General features: G+C 54.4%; 5 protein-coding genes across 5 annotated transcripts; 2 read left to right on the forward strand and 3 right to left on the reverse strand.

The window, feature by feature from the left end:
• Nucleotides 1-842: 842 nt before the first annotated feature.
• On the reverse strand, nt 843-3,659 carry BO95DRAFT_510764 (phospholipid:diacylglycerol acyltransferase). The gene is made up of 3 exons (XM_025591380.1): nt 3,107-3,659; nt 1,573-2,980; nt 843-1,410 (listed from the first exon to the last, which is right to left on the reverse strand). The coding sequence occupies exons 1-3, from the start codon at nt 3,491-3,493 to the stop codon at nt 1,265-1,267; spliced, it is 1,941 nt and encodes a 646-aa protein (XP_025447257.1). The 5' UTR covers nt 3,494-3,659; the 3' UTR covers nt 843-1,264.
• A 163-nt stretch (nt 3,660-3,822) lies between these two features.
• BO95DRAFT_438504 (peptide alpha-N-acetyltransferase MAK3) lies at nt 3,823-5,292 on the forward strand. The gene is made up of 2 exons (XM_025585531.1): nt 3,823-4,520; nt 4,620-5,292. Exons 1-2 carry the CDS (start codon nt 3,954-3,956, stop codon nt 4,974-4,976), a joined length of 924 nt encoding a protein of 307 aa, XP_025447258.1. The 5' UTR covers nt 3,823-3,953; the 3' UTR covers nt 4,977-5,292.
• Nucleotides 5,293-5,595: 303 nt separating this feature from the next.
• On the reverse strand, nt 5,596-9,979 carry BO95DRAFT_459216 (uncharacterized protein; the record flags this gene model as incomplete). The annotated part of the gene is made up of 3 exons (XM_025588634.1): nt 5,596-7,990; nt 8,440-8,816; nt 8,906-9,979. The coding sequence occupies 3 exons, from the start codon at nt 9,977-9,979 to the stop codon at nt 5,596-5,598; spliced, it is 3,846 nt and encodes a 1,281-aa protein (XP_025447259.1).
• Nucleotides 9,980-10,546: 567 nt separating this feature from the next.
• On the forward strand, nt 10,547-12,037 carry BO95DRAFT_478671 (uncharacterized protein). Its single transcript, XM_025590050.1, has 2 exons — nt 10,547-10,869; nt 10,960-12,037. The coding sequence occupies exons 1-2, from the start codon at nt 10,693-10,695 to the stop codon at nt 11,839-11,841; spliced, it is 1,059 nt and encodes a 352-aa protein (XP_025447260.1). The 5' UTR covers nt 10,547-10,692; the 3' UTR covers nt 11,842-12,037.
• A 518-nt stretch (nt 12,038-12,555) lies between these two features.
• On the reverse strand, nt 12,556-13,740 carry BO95DRAFT_459218 (SEC14 family lipid-binding protein; the record flags this gene model as incomplete). Its single annotated transcript, XM_025588635.1, has 3 exons — nt 12,556-13,161; nt 13,239-13,362; nt 13,523-13,740. 3 exons carry the CDS (start codon nt 13,738-13,740, stop codon nt 12,556-12,558), a joined length of 948 nt encoding a protein of 315 aa, XP_025447261.1.
• Between the last annotated feature and the right edge of the window lie 222 nt (nt 13,741-13,962).

Raw genomic sequence — 13,962 nt, forward strand, 5'->3', positions numbered from 1 at the left:
TTTTGTTTCACTCGACAATCCTCTTTCCTCCCAAACGGCCTCGTTCTGAATGAAAACATTCACTGGGCTGATTTTATTCCACCTTACTGCTCCAGGGATCCTCTTGAATGGAAATCCCCGGAGTCAGGAGTCACGACAATCATGAATGTTTATTTTCCGCCTTTGCACGAGTTTTGTGCCTCGTTTCTGCCTTCGCGTCTCCTTGATCTTTCACCTATCTTCTTCGGATTTGGGCATTTTATCTGGCAATGTTCCTCATAGATTGTTTTTTCCCCTTCTTATTTGACCCTGGCTGAGTTAGGATACTGGCACTTTCCTTTTTGTCCGTTTTCTGCTTGACTCCCGGGGATGTTAATACCTTTGTCTTCGTTCGGTTCGATTCTTCGATTTTTCTTGCATTGTTCTGCTCTGGTCGAACCGATTCTACGAGTCATTTGTTCTTTCCACGACCGGAGTCAGGCACTTCAAGCCATTGTGGCGCGTTTTCGGCTGCGAGGTTTGACTGCTCTTGGTTGTACATTATACCATGTTTATCTTTTCTTCTATGACCTTTTCACCCTGAATGTCCATCATCACCCTTCATCTCGCATTGAGGGAAATTGAGAAAAAAAAGTGATACTCTCCCCCTTTACGCCCTGTTTATCCTCTTCATTTTTTTTTCTTGCCTACGGTGATCCCGCCGGCTTTATGTGTCTTTCTCACCTTTCATTTTGTCCTTGACTGTAAGTTAGATTAACTACTTTCATACCAACCATATGAAATCTGGGAAATGGAAACCTCCCTTGAATTTCCGGATTTACAAAAAAAAATCTGGAAATATCATCACAAGAATCTCTTTCTCTCTCCACCGTAAATGTTGTAGTAGTTAGTTACGTGGTAATTTTCAGCGTCCTCTGACATAGTCGGTCATCCAAGGGACATGCCTGACACGTGACGTTTCTTGAGACAAAGCGTTAGTAATTAGGTAATCAAAATCTCTGGACCCGCCGCTGTATGCTAGTTATAGTCATCGGTTCTGATGAAGGCATGGATACGAAGCCTAGACCGAGAAGAAAAAGAAAGAAAAAGGCGGCTTACAGCTCGACTCGCCCTTCTTTTGCTCTTCAAGTGTAACTAACCGCAGCACCCGGGCGAACGAAATGTGATCTATTTGAACATTTTCAAGGACATGAAATGGGTGGCAGGAAGAGGCGGTTGGTTGTTATAGTCTATTTGATCTTGGTAGGGGGGGAGATTTGTTCATTTGTGCACATATGTCTATTGTTCATTCATCATCGAAAATTTGGACTCGTTCGGCGTATTCACGGATGTTGGAGACGTAGGTCTCTTCGATGTGATCGCCTTGGCCGGCGGCCACGCGGAGGATGAGGTCGTTGAGGGAGGCGCGGCCGAGGATGTCGACGTGGTCTCCTGTTTTTCTATGGTGTTAGATGGGTGGAGTGATTTGTTTGACGGAGGGACATGGATGGGTTGGTGATGTGCGGAGGTGCCCGTGGGGCGGGGGGCGGGTCTCAAATGAGGAGTGAGTGTGTCAGGGTTTCCAGATGAGGAACAGGAAAGGGAGGAACGAACCCGTGTTAGGCCCACCTCTGGGCGAGAAGCGGTCCGGCTCATGGGGCATCTCAAAGACCTTGATCTTCACCCCGGCGGGGTTATACCGCTTGATGTGCCAGCCTTTGGCGCACATGTAGCCGGTGCTCAGCAGGTTGACGGTGCCGTCGCCTTCGCCCATGTGGACGCCGTGGTCGACGCCGTCGTTGTTTGTGACGGTGGTGTCGATGCTGACGTTGAGATTGACGAGGGGGTCGCGCTCCTCTTGGTAGAAGTAGCTCCGCTCGGTGGGCTTGCCCACCCCGTAGAAGCAGTAGATCTTCATGTCCGGGGCGAGCGGGAGGCGGGCCTCGAGCGGGTTCAGCCAGGTGCGCGGGTTGTGCTCGTTGGCCTCAACCTCGCGCGCGGTGTGGGCGACGCCGTGTGAGTAGCTGGCTAGCACCTGGTGGCGGTACCAGTCCTCGCCCTCGTCGAGGAGGTAGTTCAGGCTCTCGGTGATGGTCATGTTCTTGATGATGCGGCTGGTGCCGCTCTCGCGGAAATTGAGCAGGTTGCCGTAGGTGAGGTTCTGGTGCGGCTGGTCGTCGGGCGCCCACGTCGCGTTGCCCCAGACGGCCTCGCCGCCCTTGGGCAGCATGCTGGAGATGCCGGGCATGGCGCGGAAGATCTCGGCGCGCTCCTCCTTGGACAGGAACTTCTCCAGCCCGTAGACGGCGAAGGCGTTCAGCTGGGCGGTGTCGCGCATCTCGCCGGACAGGACGGCCGTGAGGCCCTTGACAGCCCCGAGCATGCAGCCACTGATGTTGATCCAGTTGGCGACGTGCCGGTTGACCCAGTCCGAGCCGCCCTTGCCGTGCTCGGGGTTCTCGACCCATTTGAAGAAGTAGAGCACGACCTGGGAGCCCATACTGTGGGAGGCGAGGGTAACCTTCTCGCCCTGGACCTGCACGGCCGTCTCGATGTACGACTTCAGGCGGCTGAAGTACTGGTCCCGGACCTCCATGTTCGGGTACGAGAGCCGCCAGTCGTAGGCCGCCGTAAACGCATTGGTGGGGTCGTAGCCGATGGTCGCCAAGTTCTCGAGGATCTTGTTCCAGATCCAGTAGCCCGTGATGAAGAAGTCGGTCGCGTCGAAACCCTGCGCCGCGCGCAATTTGATCCCCGGGGGATCGAGCCCGGTGTCCTTGTCCAGCATAATATGGTTCTTCCACCCCGGTTTGTCGAGCACCAGCGCCCGCATCATGCTCCAACTGCCCCAGAGTCTCTTGCGGAAGTACTGCCGGGATGCAGGTTCGGTGCCCCAACTCTCCAGACCGGTGGAGATCACCCCGGGGATCATGACCATCGGGTGTTTCGCCTGGAAACCTTGCGCCTGCAGGTGTAGTCCGACGGAGAAAGGATCGTAGTTGACCGTGTCGCGCTCATGTTGCTATATAGATAGTCCCATCCCGGTCAGCAATCATCTTATTGAGGTTCACTGCATGCACGAGGCATGGTTGCATTATCTGCCCGCCCACATTATCTCCGACGGGCGCCGACAAGGAAGATAACGTACGGTGAATTCTCTCGCATCGTTCAAGAACCCATGCGGCATCACCTCCATCAGGGACTCGATGTTGAAGTCCATTAAACTGTCTAAACTGATGACATCCTGTTGGTTGGCGAAGAGCACGGCGACCAGAACTCCGAAAAGGCCGCCCAGCGCGAAGATCAATCCATTGCGACGTTTACTGCGCGGCTTGTGGATGAAGGACTCGGATCGTTTGGAATGGGAGGGACGGGCAGCTGCAGGCGAGTCGGTATCGGACTTGGACTTGAATTGGGACTTGGACTGGAAATTGTCGCGGAAGGAGGAATCGGAGGAGGGCTGCACCTCGTGGTTGTGGTTAAGGTTGTGGTTGGGCTCCTCCTCCTCTTCCTTGCCCACGCGACGCCGGAGCATCACCGCCGGATTACAAGGTCAGAAAAAGCTCCGTGCAACAACTCAGAAATCTCCGAGGAGCAATGGCATAGATAAAATGGCAACTAGGTAGCCGGATTGAAGCCCAAGACAACCCAACACAAAGAAAAAGATTAAGCGGGATAGGAAAGAAGAAAATAAGGAGGGGGAAGAAAAGCCGCGGATGGAAAAAGGTTGAAAATCACATGTTGGGGAAGGAGAGAGAGAGAGAGCAAAGAAAGAAACGGAGCGGGAATCGGACGTCATCCCGAACTTCTTCTTCTTTTCTTCCTTTTCTCTTTCTCTCTCTTCTCGGTTCTCTCCATCTCCGATTGAAGGTGTAACTTGTGTCTGTCTGTCTACTGCACATCCACCTAACCAGCACATACTTGACCATTCCACGTCTCTGTTCCTGAATCAATTCGCATTGCTACCCTCCAATGCCAATTCCTCCACCGCTCCAATGAACCCGAATCCACCCCCCGCATTGTCTTCAACCGCCACAGCAGCAGCAGCACCAACAACAACAACAACAACAACAACAACAACAACACCAACACCATCAACAACCACCACCTCCACCACAACTCCCACAACCCCCACCACCACCGCAACAACAACTAATACCCATAACCCCCTCCGCTACGTCCGCTACGATGGCGCCCGCGAAGACGAATACGTCCCGGCCATGCGCCAACTAATCTCCAAAGACCTCTCGGAGCCCTACAGCATCTACGTCTACCGCTACTTCCTCTACCAATGGGGAGACCTATGCTTCATGGCCATGGACGACTCCGCCTCTTCATCCGCCTCCCCCGCATCCGAAACAACAGCATCCTCATCCCCGCAGCAGCAGCAGCAGCCGCGCATGGTCGGCGTCGTTGTCTCGAAACTCGAACCCCACCGCGGCGGACCTCTGCGCGGCTACATCGCCATGCTAGCCGTGAAGGAGGAGTATCGAGGCCGGGGCATCGCGACCAAGCTAGCTCGGATGGCGATCGATGCGATGATTGAGCGGGATGCGGACGAGGTGTGTTCTTTTCTTCCCATCTCAACCTTGCCTTCCCCCCCCCCCCCCTCTCCTCCAAACAAGCTTCAGCTCAAGCTAACACAAACCCACCGCGAACAGATCGTCCTCGAAACCGAAATCACCAACACGGCCGCCATCAAGCTCTACGAACGGCTAGGATTCCTGCGCAGCAAGCGGCTCCATCGGTATTATCTAAACGGGAACTCGGCCTATCGGCTGGTGTTATACCTCAAGGAAGGCGTGGGGTCGATGCGCACCACGCTCGATCCTTATGGGGCTGGGGCGGCGCCGGCCTCGGGTCCGCCGTATCCCCTTCCTCTGCCCGGCGGCGGCGGCGGCGGTGGTGGTGGTGGTGGTGACCCATCACGAGGGATAGGAGGAGGGGCGGAGATGACGGGGGCGCTGGCGGCGCCGGAACCGGCCTTGCTGCATGAGAATGGCAGTGGGGGGTGGTAGGTGGCCACCTGGCCAGGGCGAAGAAGTGGACACAGGCAGTATTCAAAGGAGCCTACCCTAAAGACACGATTGCTCTATCCCTCACATGTCTATCCTTTTCCAGCGAGGGCCGAGCTGGGCGGGATATATTAGACCACAGTCGTTTCCCATACACTCATTCCGACTGCACCCCTCCCTTTACCCAAATGACCTACTAATGATTATGTGTATGCATGTGATGAAAATGATTGATGTTTCTTTGCTTGGAACTTGGTGACGTTGGAGGGGGGCTGGGTGGGGTGGCATCGTGCTGCAGATCATCAATTGCATTTGGCTGGAACCCACTTGGTTATAGATTCAGTATGGCATTTAGAAATTCTTGTTTTCTTGGCCTGGATTGCACTTTCACAGATTCCCCAGTGTTGTTGTCTTTATCTTCCGCTCTATATCTATACTTAAGAATCTATTTACAATTATGGCTCAATATACATATATATACAGGGCCGCCAAGGGCCAAGAGGTGGGTGGATGGGTGGGTGAGTGATGAGTTATGGCTCATGATCATGGCAAATGTGTGAGGCCTAGCAGGAAACCAGGACCACAAGATGGCGCAGGACAATATCGGGGCAGCGGAAGTCACTCACCGCCGCCGCCACCGCTGCTGCTGCTGCTTCTGCCTCTTTTTCTTCTCGTCCTGGCGGTCATGCGGGAGTAATTTAACCTGGATGATGTTGTCGCGCATCCATTCGAGGGTCAGAGGCTCCTCGCGAGCGAAAGCCTTCTCGCGAGCCAGTTCCTTCCATTCGAGATCCACAATAGTCGCAGCGTCGAGCATCGCCCGAAGTGATACCTGAGGTTTGTAGAATCGTGCCACATCCATATCGCGAGCAAGGATCGCCTCGCTGACGTTCAGCTGGTTATTCCGCTCCGTGGGATCAACCTGGATGCACAGATACTTCACCGGGTCTGCGGAATATTCGGCCGGCAAGCCTTTGAGCTTATAAAACCTCCCGCCCGAGGTTGGCCTGGGCGACCCCAGATCGATTCCGAGGATGAGCCGCGCCGCGACAGCCCTACGGAAGGTTGTCTCCGGGCCAGCTTCGTGCAGCAGGGATTCATAGACTCGCTCGGCAATGCGTGAAGCCGCATGTCCTCTCATGCAGGCATACCGCCATAGCACACGGCAAATGTTGTAGTATCCGCCGTGCCATGCGTGTAGGAAGAGTCGCGTCCAGCCGGCGACGTTGAGTTCTCGCGCCGGATCCTCCATGGTCTGGTACATGTATTGCAGGGCCTGAAGGATGTTGCCCTTGTTGCATGTGCCCACGAGAAGATAAAAAGTGTAAGGCTCGATACGTAAGCCATTCTGCCTGCAGAATTGGAACAGCTGATCTCTCGCCTTCAGATGATTCACTCGCATGACGGCGCACATCATCTGGTTGACCATACTCGGGCTCCACATCGTGCTGTCCCAGTCCCGGGCTATCTTTTCCAGAAAAGAGTTTATGTCGCCGCCGTTATGGAGATGCTCCACCAGTAAGTCGTGTAACACCGCGCGCAACGCTGTCCGCTGCAGCGTGGTCTCCTGCAGCATCCCTCGCTGCCGTAGACTGTTCACTACTGCCATCTTCTTGGTTGGAGAAACAAAGCAGTCAGCATAAGCAAGCCAGGTCTCGACATCTGCGCGGATGCCCAGATTTTCCATACCATGCAAGAGGTTCCTGAACCGCTTCAGGTTCTGCTCGAGGGCCGTCGACCTGAGCATCATGTTGAAGGTTTCCACGGTTGCAACATGTTTCGCGGAGTGGAAAATCTGGTGTGCGATCCAATACTGCTTGCGCTCTAGCAAGAACGACAGGGCTTGATTCAACGACGCTGTTGATGTCAATTCTGTGTGGGCACTTTTCAGGAAAAGCGTCTCGAGAGCATCGGCCACATCCGCACCGTGCTTACCCGGCTGCTCCCTGGAGTTGGGCCAAGACGTAATGAGATCCTCCACGTGGTGCGTAAAGTCCCTCACAGTAGCTAGGAGCTCTCCCTGGCGGATAATCTGATCCACAGTGAACTCCGTGGGATCCTTGGGCATATCCCACGTGCCCCGAACCAAGGGTATGTCTTTGTGTATCCGTCGGTCAACCCGAGGGTAGATGGGAACCACCGGCTTACGCATGTCGACGACCGGATCATATTCATCTTGTAGGGTCCCGATCTCCAGCATTTCTTTCTTGACCTCCTCCACGGCCGCCGGTCGACCCTCCAAGATCACCCGGCGACACATCCCGACGCTCTCCGACAGCGGCTTAACATGCACCTTGCACCCGTGATACACATGGCGATAGAAAATGTTCTCGCCCCTCGACACCAAGCCGGCGAATTCGGCTATCGTCTCCTCCCTTAGATATAGCTCCAGCTGGTTGGACTTCAACGGAGCGTTTGCCGGAATTGCTCGATTCATCCGGAGCATCCTCTCGTAAACCGCAGCCTGGTCCTTCCACCGTCGCTCTATCGTTTTCTGTTGGTTTTTGCGCGTGTTGTCGAGTTCGGATTGTCGGTGTTGTAGTTTCTTTTTGTCGCGGGGCGAGATCGAAGACAGCGCGGCAAGACTTCTTACCCGCGGTGGCGTCCATCTCGAAGTGTTGTCGGACGTCGGTTGAGGAAGGGGCGACGTCCGTGAAGCTTGAGGCTTTGCTTGAGGCTTTGTGGCTTCCTTGTCCAAGCCACGTCTTCCGACGGCAATGGAAGAAGAGGTTATTTGTCTAGACGAATAATTTCCGGTCGAGGACTGCGGGGAGAGTCGGGGGGCATTGGGTCCACGTTTGCTAGGGCGATGATATTGTCTGGATAAACTAAGAGCGGGGTTTCTTGTCAAGGCCGACCCCCGATGCGCGGGCAGAGACGTAAACCAGGATGGGTAAAGAAAGAGGAGTGGCTCATCGGGGGCAGTCGCGACGTGGTCCAGGACAGCAGGTAATCTGCGCCTCGTGAGATATGGCCGACTGCGTGAAAGCATTGACGAGAGCCCGTAGGGACTGACCCTAGGCAAGAATCAGGGCCAGGGGGTTAAGGGTAGAGGGAATTGAGAAAGTTGTGTCTGGAATATTAGTGGAAGGGTAGAGGCAAGGCAAGATCAAAGCTCCGGTGGTCACTCCGCTGCGGAACCTAGAAAATGTTTTTCCCGGCCAAGGCGGTCAGTGAACGGCCCGAGGTTTTGTGCCCGTCGCCGCCAGCACTCCGCTTTCATTCTAACAAAGGAACTGTAGCAGGACAAGAAGTACAAGCTCTCCACTGAGATTAAAAATATCCAAGAAATGTTGATTAATGATAAAAGTACTGGCAAAAACAAGGGGGAGAAAACACAAGCTGCTCCATGACACCAAGCTAATTCAAGATCATGAAATCCCAACATTGAAAGAAAAAAAAAAAAAAAAAAAAACAAAGCGCTATGCTACCCATGCAAGCAAAAGCAAGCCGTCATGAAGTATACTGGTAAATATGGCCCTCACGCCCTACTTCAGCTGCTTGGGGGATTCCTTTGATTTCACCCCCGTCATCCATAGGACGGAATGAGACTTTGCCGGAGTACTTCGACAACAAACTGCCTCTCTTCGGGGCTGGAGTCAGGTCCAGCATCCCCGCCTCCAGGTGCCGGTTATCGAAATGCAGCACTTCAGGCCCCGTGAGATGACGCCGGGCTACATCTGCAGCTTTCTGAAGGTGATCGCGTTTACGCTGGAGCTCCGCTGCCTCCTTTCCACTTGCTTCAGAGCTACTCTGAGACAGCTCCTCGACGACATCGGATAAGCGGGTGAAGTACTGCCACCGAGAAGCCTGGAAGACAAACATAGACATGATCTCCGGGATCTACCATCAAATTGACATCAGGACTTGTGTCTGACGGGCCAAATGAAGAGCAGGGTAGGTTAGAGAGAGAGAGGGGGAAAAAAGCTTACCTTTCCATCCAAATAAAAGAGCTCGTCCCCACCCTCCTGCATAAACTGCTCCAGAGCGTCCATCTTCTCCCGATCGACTCTGGCCACTCGCAACGCATGCATCAAGGCCGGGATATTGGCGATCTCCTCCACTGGCACCTCCTCCTCTACCTTCGTAGCCGCGCGACTGAGATATCCGGACGTGGCGCGCGACAGGCCATCCGTGCTCGGCGCCCTCGTCTTCGCCTTCCCCGAGTGGATCGTGAAATAGTCCTCGTTAAGCATGTGCGCCACCTCCAGACCCGACCGGCCCCGACGACTGCGCTCCGACACGCGCTTCACTCGGAGTCGGACCCATCGGCGACGGCGCACGTACGAATGATACCAGGGATGCGACCCATGCCAGGCCGACGAGCCGAACGAGAAGGAGTACTGCCAGCCCTGATCATCCACATCCCCGGACATGTCCACGTACCAGGTCTTCCAGACCCACTCCCAGCTGGGGTCCGGGAGCTGCGCTTTCGTGATGTCGACGGCACTGTCCCGACCGTCGGGCGTCGTCCAGGCTGCCGGGTCGAAGTTGAGCAGCGAGCTGTGCGAATAGAGGGGGATGCCGAAGAAGAACCAACCCCGTTGGTTCTCGTACAGGATGTCCAGCTCGGTGCCGGGTTTCAGCCCCGATAGCTTGGGGTGGTTGTGGCCGTCATGTTCGTGATCTCGGACGCCCTGCTGGTCGACGTCCGACGAGTCGACATTGTGCTGGTCCTCCGGAGAGCTCTGCGACCACGAGGGGCCCGCCGCCAAGTGACTCTCCCCTGCCAGTGTGTCCGTTCGCGTCTCGGTCGTGAACAGGTCGCGCCCTTCGGACAGTCTGCGGTCGGAATTGTCCTCATCGTCGGTAAGACCCAGACGGTCCGGCTGCCATTTGGCATACTTGCGCTTGGCGAGCTCGCTTCGTATAGATGCCCGGGTGAACTTCCTCGAGATATTCCGAGAGAGGTCTGTTGTTGCGGTGTGCGATTGCGCCAGCGCATCGTCCGACGGACGACGGGGAGCGGTCTTGTCGACAAGACTGATCTTGATATTGCTTTCCATTGTTTTTGGGATATCTTCGAAGTGTACTAGCTCAGGTAATCACGGCCCAGCAGTGATCTCATCGCAGCAGCAAGACAACTTGTACCTGAACTGAAAAAAACAAAGAGAAAAGGCAAATGTTGTAGGTGGAGCTGAAGTTTACTGTGCGCAGCAGGGGTGATCGGCAGTCGAACCCCCTCTCCTCAGGACCGAATTTAGTATTGCAATTTAGGGATAAGGATGAAGGGAATAATAAAATTGATGTTATCACATAAGGCCAAGGGGGAACCCAAGAGTGAATTGCAGGATGATCGGCCACCACATCACGGAGAGATAGGAGTAGTTCATGCGTGGTAGTTAGTGTTTTAAGTGAAACCCCAAGCCCAGTTCCTCAGTTCCTCACTTGATCGATGACATCGTTGTGGGGGCGCGCCGATCGGCACTAAAGAACTGTGGTGGCTGCCTGGTCAGCGCCTGAGGCATAACTACCTTTTTTTACCTTGTGCCTAAGGCACCAACTGGGGGGGGGTAACACTATCTATCTCTCCGTACCGCGGGTGTATCTCCGAACCATCATCACCTCCAGATAAAACAAACAATCAATAAACCCCAACACCAAACGCCAACCCCTCCTCACTCAAACACCACCCCTCCCCCCAAAAAGTTACATAGCACCATCCGGCCCTCTCCACCCCAATTCCCTCCTCTCATACCCATTTCCACACGAAAAGAACATGAGCGACTCGCACCACCGCAAAATCGAACTCCAATCCCCAGCCGACCTAACCTACCTCTACGGCAACACTGTCGCGCTCTCGCGCCAAAAGCTCGACCTCCACCTACCTCCCTCCGCCAATCCCAACGATGGACCGGATCCGATGCGCGAACGTGTCCGCGAATTAGTTGACGAGGTTGGCCTCTCCCCCCTTTAAAAAAAAACAGCATCCCTCCCACACAAAAACCCAATAGTTAAGCTAATCCACTTCTTCAAACAAAAACAGTACATCCTCCGCACCTTCACAAGCGCCTCCTACTCCATCACGATCAACGGACTCGATTCCTCCTCCAAAGAATTCCCCTTCCCCGCCTCGTTCACCGCCCCCACCGAACAGGTCGAGTATGAGGCGTATGACGCGAAGCTCGCGGCGCGGGTGACCTCGCTGTACGCGCAGCTGGAGTCGTTGACGACGACGGTGGCGCAGTTGCGGCGGGACGCGCCGGGAAGGGCGGCGAGGGCGTATGTGGAGCACTTGAGGAGGGTGATTGAGGAGGAGATGGAGGAGGCAGAGGATGTTGAACTTGAACTTGAACTTGGAGAGGGGGGAGAGGGAGAGGGAGAGGGAGAGCAGGAGAAAAGGGATGATGGTATGGATGTTGTTGTCGGTGAGGAGGCGGAGGAGGATAATGGGTTGAAGGAGGAGAGTGAGGGAGTCAGTCTGGATAGAGCAGCGGAGGATCAAGAGATGACGGGCACGGGCACGGGCACGGGAACAGTTACGGCAGCGGCAGCAGCAGCAGCGTCGAGAACAGATGGCGAAGGACGTGATACGGAAATGGTTGATGCACTTGGAGGCGCTGAGGTTGGTGCCATGGATGGGTCAACAACACCACCACCACAAACAAGAAGGTCGGCTCGATTGGTGCGGCGCGCAAAGTTGCAGGTTCCCCTGGGCACGAAACATGAGGCGGAGCGCTGGCGCAGTGGCGATATAGCGGAAGTCTACGAGGATGCCTTGCGCACTCTGCTTCGACTGCAGGGTGAAGCTCTGGCCGGGCAGGCCGCTACATCGGACGCCGAGGGTGCAGACGGGAACGCTCTGGCTTCAACTCTGGGGAAGGCCGAGCGCGCTGGTCGGGCGGTCGAGGTTGTGGAAAAGAAGTGAGGGGGTTGTCTCGATGTCCCTGCCGTCCCTGCTCTATCCTCTCTTTCACTTTCATTTTGGATTTCATTGAATTTTCGTTATCGGTACTGGAATGGCGTCGGTAGCCTAGGTAGGCTTGGGATGATACCAAATTGATATATGGTGCATTTTGTTGACTAGTGAATAGTCAAGAATTGTTGGATTTGAAGTTTGATTCAAACGGATTACTTATATCGTCTGTCGAATAATTGTTGAGAATGCTGTATGCAAACAAGATCTACGTAACTCTATTCCAACCGCCGTGTAGCACTTTTATCGTCCACTCTGCATTACTCCCCACCTGCACTCCGACTTATATAGATGCACCCAAACACGCTCAGACAGTGGTTGAGATCTAAGCCCAAGAGACGACAAGAACTGAAATAGAATGGCAAATCGACAGGCAAAAGAAAAAGAACCATGCTTGTGCAGCCGTCACCGGCGCCCAACATGTAATGAGCTCAATAGACAGAGCCACTTGGGGGGTTGATCTGACATTGGGTGATGTATGAAATGGGAATTGGCTAGGGCATTAGCGGAATGACTTGCCCGGGAAGGTATGAGGAAAATGAAACAGACCAAGCAAATCTAGCAACAGAAGAAGGGATATAGATTGGCAAAATCGTGCCTGAAGCTTTTACCATATTGTTCCAATATAACGAAAACAAGAAAACGCATCGGAAAATGAGAAAGGCTCTATGCGCTAGGCTGGGGAACCTCAGCAACCGGCTCCTCGGTCTTGGCCACAGCCTGTTCCTCCTTGGGGGCAGCCCACTTGGGGGGCCTGGCCCACTCAGGCTCCTGCCAAGGTCCCATATCACTGAACTCGCAGCCGCCGCTGCACTTGCAAGAACCTCCGAACTCTTCGGGGAGATTCTCGGCAGGAACCTGTTCCAACAGCTCCTTCTTGTAGTTGCTGCCCAGAATGTGGATCTTGTTGACGGTAACGGGGTCGAGGAACTTCTTCACGAAGCTGAACACGCCGCTGAATCCCCAAGGAGCGTTGATCAGATAGAGCTTACCCAGACGCTCGGGGTAGTAGTTCTGGGAGACACCAGACGCCTTGCTGAGGTAGCCGTACACGGATGGGGCGCTGGTGATTCCGACGCCCTTGAGGTCCATGATAGTGCAGCAGGTCTCCAGGAGCTTGCCGGCCTTGCGCGAGCAGGCGGGCAGGCGGGGATCGGCGAGCTTCTCATACTCAGTCACGAGGTTCTGAAGCATACGGTCTTCGGTGGTGATCTTGTTCAAGGCAGTGAGATCGATCTTGCCAAGCTTTTCGATGTAAACGGGCCGGCCATCCTAAACGCATCAAAGTCATTAGCGCCCGATCTCGAACCGCTTCGAAGAGCATGTTGGCTTAGTCCTGGGGGTTGTACCTTATCCGTCTTGTGATAGTACTGAGGGTAATACTCGAAGACCTTAGGCTTCTCGGTGTAGTCAAAAGTGCGGACCAGGTCATCGGTCCCGAACTCTTTCCGCCACTTCTCGCTGTCAATGAACCTATTCACAAAAAGTGTTAGCCCGTTGACTTCTGTTTGGACATGATACCCCGTCGTGAGAAAACAAAGCATGAGAGCATGCCAGCGCAGTGCCGCCATATTCATGTGCATCGCTTGCAGGGACGAATTGCCAGATAGGATGCAATGTAAACTAGACCTACATAGCTTTGGCAAGGGCGACATCAAACTTGCGGGCTCTCAAGAAGCGCAGCAGAGTCAAAGTGTCCAGTCTCTCGGTGTAGCCAAGCTGCTCCAGTTCGCTCCGCAGCTGTTCCACCTTCGCATCTTGCTCTGGGGTGGTGTGGCCGGGATGGCCAGACTGAGCCTCCGGCGCCGTGGTCGGGAATTCGTAGTTATCGTACTTGGAAGGAGCAGCCATTTTGAATATGTGTGAGGGGGGAGGGGGGGGAAGGGAGAGGGGTGAAAAAAGAAAAAAGAGGAAGAGATGTGGAACGGAAGAAGTCAAGTCGGGTTTAAGAAGGACTAAACTTCCGTCGTGGATCGGGAAAGGGGAGGGGGAGGGGGAGGGGAGAGTCAAACCATACCATATTTCACATTGTCTCATAGAGCCGTCTCCGAGTAAATACACGCAACAAAACAC

Source organism: Aspergillus brunneoviolaceus (assembly GCF_003184695.1).
Source record: "Aspergillus brunneoviolaceus CBS 621.78 unplaced genomic scaffold BO95scaffold_4, whole genome shotgun sequence".
NCBI lineage: Eukaryota > Fungi > Ascomycota > Eurotiomycetes > Eurotiales > Aspergillaceae > Aspergillus > Aspergillus brunneoviolaceus.

Excerpts from the sequence above, each read along its gene's own strand:
- BO95DRAFT_510764 (XM_025591380.1), bottom strand. The coding sequence starts at position 3,493 with ATGCTCCGGCGTCGCGTGGGCAAGGAAGAGGAGGAGGAGCCCAACCAC. Across the intron at positions 2,981-3,106 it reads ACGATGCGAGAGAATTCACC|CAACATGAGCGCGACACGGT; the intron begins GTACGTTATCTT and ends CTATCTATATAG. Across the intron at positions 1,411-1,572 it reads CAGAGGTGGGCCTAACACGG|GAGACCACGTCGACATCCTC; the intron begins GTTCGTTCCTCC and ends ATAGAAAAACAG.
- BO95DRAFT_438504 (XM_025585531.1), top strand. The coding sequence starts at position 3,954 with ATGAACCCGAATCCACCCCCCGCATTGTCTTCAACCGCCACAGCAGCA. Across the intron at positions 4,521-4,619 it reads TTGAGCGGGATGCGGACGAG|ATCGTCCTCGAAACCGAAAT; the intron begins GTGTGTTCTTTT and ends CACCGCGAACAG.
- BO95DRAFT_478671 (XM_025590050.1), top strand. The coding sequence starts at position 10,693 with ATGAGCGACTCGCACCACCGCAAAATCGAACTCCAATCCCCAGCCGAC. Across the intron at positions 10,870-10,959 it reads TCCGCGAATTAGTTGACGAG|TACATCCTCCGCACCTTCAC; the intron begins GTTGGCCTCTCC and ends AAACAAAAACAG.